Source organism: Melanaphis sacchari, unplaced genomic scaffold, assembly GCF_002803265.2.
Source record: "Melanaphis sacchari strain LSU unplaced genomic scaffold, SCAv2.0 Contig128_pilon_pilon, whole genome shotgun sequence".
Taxonomy (NCBI): Eukaryota; Metazoa; Arthropoda; class Insecta; order Hemiptera; family Aphididae; genus Melanaphis; species Melanaphis sacchari.
This window is the reverse complement of record NW_020270519.1, coordinates 615958-624690: the sequence shown is the minus strand read 5'-3', so window position 1 is coordinate 624690 and position 8733 is coordinate 615958. Positions and strand designations below refer to the sequence as shown.

Here is an 8733-nt window from a genome sequence, read left to right as displayed (position 1 = left end):
TTTATTTCCATAGCCACTTACATTGCTCCCAAGTCACCTTTCCTCATAACATGACCGATTATGATCATTTTGTCTACAATTGCGCCACACCTACTTTATCCTTTGTGAATTAATTTTTTATTATTTTATCATCTTTAGCCGCTTTACATATTCGCCTATTAGCATTCTCACAAAAAATTTACAATTTATTTTAATTTTAAGTATTAGTTATATACAAAATAATTGCAAGTCAATCAGTTTATTAGTTTCATGTTTTCTCTGTTTTTATGTATGCATAATATTATATATATGTAATAAAAAGTTATTTCCATTTCCATTTCATATGCCATTTAAATAAACTGTAACGATAAGACTACAAATAAGGTACTCGTAAATATTGTAACAAAAATGTATATTAATCACTTATAAGCTATAAACCTAAAACTACTAAAATTACACCAATTTCGAACAATATTTCATCAATTTCAATTCATCTGTAGAATTTCAACATCAAAAATGTATTAAAGCACTACCTACTACCTAAAACTTCGTATGTTCTCACTAAATCAATACTTTACTTAAATTTAAAGATATTTTTTTAGAAACATAATTGTTTATTATACGAGTATTGCATTATATTATATGCTGTTAAAACATCCTCAAATAAGTTTTAACTGAATTGTATACGATTTCGTCGGTTGTCAGACAGAATGTATAGTTATTTATGTTATTCGTCGGCTATAAATCGTCGAATAGGCGTTTTCGAAACGCTGCCCGTTAATGTAATTTGCCTATACAATCCAATCTCGGCGCAAACAAACGGAAATTAATTAATTGCTTGATATTGACGCCACTGCTGCTGTGGGTTAGCGCATAAATTGCATATCCGTGTGGGTCATATAGTCGTCGGCGTTGCCACAACGAAGAATCGTCAATTGCTTTTCCGCATGATATATTAGACCAGTAATTTTATTGTACTTTGTCACAAAGTACAATAAATCTACAAATTCGCAAATCTACAAATTACAAGTTATATATTCTTGATAATTAGTTGAAGATTATATTAAAGGTGTATCTGTAATAGACAGAAGTCAACAGTGTAACAAAGCTATCATCGTGGTGTATAACTATAAGGCTTCTAGATGTAGAAGAAATTATTATACATAAAAATATTGGTCAGTAAATTAAAAATGAAATTAATGCATAACTGCTTAAGTTATGTTATAAAATCACTCATCTCTGTTTAGTATTATATATATTGTAAAGTACATATTTGTATAATAATATTATGACGATTATTGCTGTACTTAAAAATTGATTCTGACGCGAGCGAAGACTTTAGTTGAAATAGTTTTGTCTGAAATTTATCCAATATCTTTTGACGTTTTTAGTGCATTTTCTTTCATACCAAGAAAAATTTAGAACATAAGCTCTTCAAATTACTAACTAGTAGATTCGACTTCGAATCGATAAAATATAGTAATGTATGAAACTTTTGTAGCTTTTTCATCCGAATTAACTGTTAGAAAATTATATAAACCATTTTAAATTGAATATCTTTTTCGGTTTCTACTTTAAATCTAAAAATAATAATTTATTCGGTTTATCTCATTTATTAAACACATGTGCGCCTAATTACGTATACGTCAATTACAATAAGATGCAGAAGTACAGTGTAGGTATCTATTATATTATATGACGACGACAGACTATACAATTCACGGCGGTAGCTTTCCGCGGAGTTGTGTACGCATGTATTAAGTGGTAACTGTGGTATATCAGTTAGCGGTAGTGTAATGGGCGTAAAGTTGCACACCCATCATCATTATATTATGTATTGCGTTATATATAGGTGAGATGATATTATTCGGCGCGGCGTATACTGCAGGCATAAATGCGTGTTAAAAGAATATGATGTACTCTCTCGTCGTCGAGGATAAAGTAGCCACGAACGTGGCTGAGAATTGGGGGTTCCCTAATTTAGTCATGACCGGGGAGCACATAAATCGACGATTAAACTTTGTCTTCCGTCGGAGACATGCAAATTATATGCAAAACGGAAACAACTCCGCCGACTGGCATTTGGCATTTATGCGAGGTGAATGTTAATAATAATACTTGTGCCATGTATACATTCTGGAGTCAAATTATATCCAAAGTGTGCGTTTGCATGGACGTATGTGTGCGCGTGTGTTACTGGCGTTAATTGTAACCCACCGTATTACTGCAGTAAGTTGCGTTCGGTCGCTGTCGTACGGTTCCGGAACTGTATAATATATATATATACACACACACACAAACACGCCGTCAACATTGCCATTCGCTGGCCATCTAGGCGATTAACTCATAGTTTACCCTCTCGACAACCCCCGTACACCAAAGCCGCCCTCTACCAATATTATACGACAAAATTTCACGTGTGCATTTTATGGTTTTTGTGGTTCACGCCACCACCATAACCACTACCACACTGTACTATAAAGTGTATATATAATATTATATATATATAAATATATATATACACACGACTATTACCGTCATCAGCGATACACCCACCACTACTTTCACTGCCACAACTTCGTATCATTATCGTTGTCATAATCGGGTTTTCCACTAGCACACACGAGCTGTACTAAATGAAACCAAATAATGACATGTCCTTGTTTCTTGACATCTTATTCGCTAAGTTTGAATAAATACCGTGTTAAAAGGGGAGATTTTTAAAAACAAAATAAATTCGCTAATACGAAAAATAAAATTACATCCGTGTAATGAAGTAACGTATATTACCGATTTTATATTAGCCCTTTTGTAGCTAATTAATTGTCTTGTCAGACTTCGACAAATGTCAATATGTTTTGTACTACCATGTCACAATATGTTCTTAACAGTGCATCATTTTACATTTCAGATATATATAACAGCAAAAACACGATTACATTTTGTAAGCAAAGAACACGATAAATACCATTGGAAAACTATAGCATAAATAATAATATCGATCAAACAATACAAATTATTGGTTGAACTAAGTGCAAAGTAAGTACTTTATTTTCCCGAATATTTGAACAAAATGTATCGTTAATTAAGATTTTATTGAAGAATACGGATAGTATAAATATTTATCCAAACTACTATTACCAAGTTAATATTAAATATTATTTTGTAGACCTTTTTTGCAAGATGTGTGTTTATTATTATTTGTACTATAAACTATATTAACGATATTGAGTTACCAAATAATTGTTATAACTTAGTACAATTATATTAAAGTCAATATTTGTTTTAAAACTGTAGATTTGAGAGGATTGTTTTTGTGCGATAAAAATTTTAATGGGTAGCAAAACATCAATGAATAAACTTTGTTCATAGAAAGTGTATTGGATTCCGTTACAAGTATGAAGTGGAGATTTATTTATGATAATTACTCGTTAAAAAAAAAAAAAAAACAAGTAAATAAATAAATTCAATTTAAAAATAAATATATTTATATTGTTCATTGAATTTATTTAGATACATATGGATTAAATACACACAGAATAAAATTATTCAATTTAAATTAATTGTATGATAATATTATGGCATTATACTCTACAATATTATAAGTATAAAAAATAATAAACGAAGTAACAATGAATTATAAATTGTAGCTTAAACTTTAATATAAGTACCTATTGCATATTAGTAACATTTTTTATACTATTATACTACTGTGACACATAATTGCTTAGAACAAAAAGTTTAATGTAATATATATAGGTGTACACAAATTTATTATACGTGGATATTTGATGACCATTTAATTATATACATACCATATGAATAATACGTTTAGTTATGACTATTAGGTTAAAAGTTATGATATGATTAAAGATTGTTAGTTCTACATAAACATTAAAATGTTTTCAGTTGAAAATTTTCACACTGTTCGTAAAATCTCACTCACTTATTAAAAATAATTTAACTCTATACCGATTATGGAATATATTACAGTCCATAAAAACGGTCGATTCTAGATTCATACATTGACTAGTTCATTAAAAATGTTTTTAATTTGTTATATACTTACGTAGTTTATCTGCTTTTGAAGTTTAAATTTATGAATAAGTAATTAATAAATTATTTATTGGATTATACTAAATTGATATCAATTAAATAGTGTAATAAGTTAAACCACTGTCTCAAATATCTAAAATATTTTAACAAATTGAAATTAGTATATAATACATACTATTTAATAGAAGTTGTTTATTGATTTTTAAATTAAAATTTTACGATAACGTTCCGCAAACATAGATTATTTAAGAAAACATTAAGTTTAATTAAGTGTTAAATTTTTTAATTGAGAAAAATATATTTTAGAGCTCTATAATATTTTTCTTATTTTTTTTTTTTTATCCTTAGCAATAAAATCAAACTATATCAATATAAATATTATTTAAATATATTTATTTTATCAGTTTTGTATAATTCATGGAAACTTAAAAATTAATGGAATTAATATATATATTTATGATTTGTAATTATTTCCTTTTTATACATTAGTAAACTATAGGTAATAAACTCCATGTACAATAGTTAATTAAATATTATCATAATTTTAAATGGTTAAAATTATAATTTAAAATTTGAATCCACAAAAGTAATCGGATATAAAAGTGGAAAACAAATTAAAAAATTACAATATATTTCCATTTATATTATGATATAATGTCGATTGGAAATATAAAAAATATGTTCACTAACTACTCGTTTGAAACTATAGGCAGACTCAATTTATCTCAATTAACATCGATGACACTGTGATGAATTATTTATAATTCAAATGCGTTTAAATAAATATATAAATATAAAATCAAAATTATAGTTTGTTTCCGGCAGAACTATAATTTGCATTACAAAAAATTAATATTTATCATCTTTAGCTGAATATAATAATATGTTTATAGCGCCATAAAAGTATGGACATGTCGATTTGACAAATATATCACATAATATCGCATGTTATACATTTTGATTAAAAACAGTGTAGTATAAAAAAATTTTACTTAATATTATTCACGGAAATAAAAATAAATTTTGTAAAAGTCGATTAATTAATCGAAATGTATTTCATATTATTAATGGAAGGATTAATCAATTAATGAATCATATTATTATAAAATAAAGATGGGTGTGCTCGTGAAATAAAGGAAAACATTTTATCTTTACGTATAAATTGTACCATCGGTACCTAACCTAACCTAAGCTCATAATTTTTCTTGTAACCACTGGATGGTAAAAATATAATAATTATAATGACACGTCATAACGTAATTGTATATAATCATAAATAAAATAATTTAGGTGTACCTATGTTACATAGAGTGTGGGTTCAAACAAAAATAAAAAATACAAAGGCCATAATTTTATCGCCTTCACCAAGTCGTCCATTTCAATTCGTTGAAAAATTGAAATGAAAAAGAAGCCTTAACAACGGGCCTCAGATACGATTTTATTATGTAGATTTTAGGTATTGTCCGTTTTCTATCACGCCAACAATTTCATGAATTTATACGTATAAATATTATAATTCTCTTTCGTTCTCAAAGCTGTTACCTTACCCCTATTATAGTGTTCTCAGTGCTCATATAACACACACACACACACACACACACACACACACATACACTCGCAGTTGTCGAAAATCAATGCTACTTATTTCCGGCGTTAATGTAATATTTAGTCATGTAGGTAGTAGTGTAGTTGTGTACATGTCGGCGGCCGTACAGTAATTAATTGAAGACGCGCCAGCCGCTGCCCGGGGAGCGTAGTAGTGTTTCGGGTTCTGTTGCTGAGGCGAAATTGATTAAGCTTGACGGAACGGACCAAACCCTTTTTATCATATTAATGGGTTTTCTTAAAAGCCCCTTTTTCCGTATCTTCATACTTTCGGATGCCACTTATCGCTACTCACGTTTATCTGTTGACTGCGATGCCTGCATCTCGCACGTTTCCTCCGAACAAGTTGATTATAACGACACCACTTGATGTTATACGTTCTGTATGTAACCAATTAGGTAATAATGTAATAATTTAGCGAGTAAGTCTTTCATTGCGTATAGTTATTATATTTCATTTGATATACGTTCGAATTTTTATCACACAGCATTTCTGCAGTGACTTCCGAATACTTATGTCTTACTTTTAACCGATAAGTAGGTGCACTATATCATGTAATAACATATAATATGTAGCCATGTGAGTTAGAAATGAAATACCCAGTGAATATTTGTCATTTCAAGTCAACCTAACTTTATCACATACCTTGGTTCATTTATTCGTTTAAACCATTATTTTTGTACGTCATTCTATCATATTGACCGTTTATTTACTGTAATTAAGACTTAAGAATTGTAAATATCTACTTGAAAAAAATCAAGTACGATAAGTTGATGTATTATTATATAATATATATATATGTCGCATCCATTATCGCTTAATTGTACGTTTCGCGAAATGGACAAATAAGGTTATATCCATTTCGCGAAGTGGAAACGCTTTTTATTTCCACTTCGCGTCTTCGCGTAATTCCGCTGTATGGACAACATTTCATGAAACTATACATAACGGAACTAGTTCCGTCAAATGGACAAACACTTAGCGTAACAATATTTTTAGTTATATTTTTTATTATTTTGAACATAGTACAGAATTATAAATACTGATTATGAATATCATAATGAATTAATAATCATAAAAATTATGAATTATTATAAAAATGATAAACCATGAATTAATAATTATGAAAAGATTAACTATGAATTAATAATTTTAGAAATTATTAATTATTTTTTATTGTGAATTATCTATAAAAATAATGAATTATGAATTTTGAAATGTTTATATTGATTATTTGTTTAAACATAGAATAGAATTATTATGAATCATGAAATTGAGAGTTGAATTTTAAATTGGCCTTAAAACTCACTTACTTTTTGTTTGTCATTTGCTTTTAAAATAGCAATTAAAAAAAGCTTGTTCTATCGTTAATAAAGAAACAGTTTGTTTTAACGTTTTCTCAACTTCATATTTTGCTTGATTTGATTTGATAAAATTCGAAGAAGCTGCTTGTAAACTTCCTGCATCAATCAACCTTGAATAATTCCATATTCAATTCCCAATTGGTTCATATCATTTTTTTAATCAACCACTACTCTAATGATGATTGCTGGATTCGAAGGAATATTAAATTTCAAAATAATTCTTTTGTAATTGATTTCTGAAGAGCGGAGTTGATATATTATTTTATTTTAGTTCTTAAAAATAGTTGTAGGTTAATTTTTAAGATTTAAATTATAGTCTCGTCAGTTAATTCACATAACCATACTTGATACAACTATTGATTTTTGTATTGAAAGAAAATACGATACATCGTTTATAATTTATAGGAGTAGAATATAAGACGTAAGGTATACCATAAATATGACTTTCAAAATTATTTTTATGATTTTATAAATGATTTATTTTAACTCATGTTGTTATGAAATATATTATTTTAATGAAAACGTTTTCTAACGATAAATTTAAGTAAGCCGTGTAGTTCATGTAAACATGTAGCATTCTGTAGAACAAGGATTTTCAATCTGGGGGACATGGACGATGAACATGGACGTTTTGTTACTATGTTGATTATATATAATAATAGTATTGTAAGCTATCAATATAGTAGGAAGAGGGAGTGATATTATCCAAATATTCATGAGTATAAAAGAGAGCATAGATATCTAAAATTTAAGAAAAAATGCTATAACAAATAAAATAATTCAAAGTTTTACTTATAATACAATTTTATTTTCTAAATATTGATACATTTACTGAAAATAAATATTATAATAAATACACATCAGACATCGTAAACATCATAAATACATACAAAGACATCTTATATAAATTATTTAACATTTTTTAACACAATATAATAGTATTTTATTTTATTATAATAACTAGATAATAATACAATGTAGGTTTCAAATTATTTTAAAAATTATGTACATTATAAAGATAGAGTATAACTATTTATAGGTCAATATGTAGTTTTTGGTTCAACATTTAAAGATATTTTTAAAGGGTCAAATATCAGCAGATATAAGTTATAAAACATTTAACATATAATGAATATAAATATTTTATACTTATTTATCTCAAATCTAGTAAAATGGTTACAATTTTGAAAAAAATAATTGGTAACATTTCTTTGTTAATAATATATGAGTTTAGATCTTATGAATGCATAAACAGTTGAATATATTGCTTGTACATTTTTATATTATTTTATGACTAAAATGGTTAACAGTAAAAATTATTTCGAGTTAAAATATTCATATATATATGTTATAGATGCACATATTTTACACTAAATATGCGACTAAATCGGTAAAATTTTATTAATAATGTACGTATTTTTTTAGTTAGGTAGTTAAACATATTATTAAGTTATTTTTAGCAGGAATGTTGTTTCAACGTTTATCATACATTTTTAGCGAAATAATCCATTAAATATTAACGGATTATTATGATCAAATTTTTTTTACTTAATTGATGTATTACAATAATAATTTACACTATATTTTTACATGGAACGAATGAAACATTTTTCTCATTTTACGTTGGACTCGTTACCTTATAACCGCACATGTGATCAATAAGATTATACTGGACGAAGGAGATAATGTTAATCCTGAAAAAAAAAACCAATTATAAATTAATATTTGG

The 8733-nt window shown here is 27.2% G+C and overlaps 1 protein-coding gene across 3 annotated transcripts in view; it reads right to left on the bottom strand.

Annotated features, from left to right (window-relative positions):
• Positions 1–8399: 8399 nt before the first annotated feature.
• The window catches only part of LOC112591052, an 85775-nt gene continuing 85441 nt past the window's right edge, over positions 8400–8733 (bottom strand). For 2 of the 3 annotated variants that reach the window (XM_025334703.1, XM_025334705.1), the window contains exon 6: positions 8401–8698. In XM_025334703.1, the coding sequence (XP_025190488.1) occupies positions 8637–8698 (62 nt within the window). In that variant the 3' untranslated portion in view covers positions 8401–8636. Of the gene's footprint in view, positions 8699–8733 lie in introns of all 3 variants that reach the window. The other variant, XM_025334704.1, reaches the window with a different exon arrangement.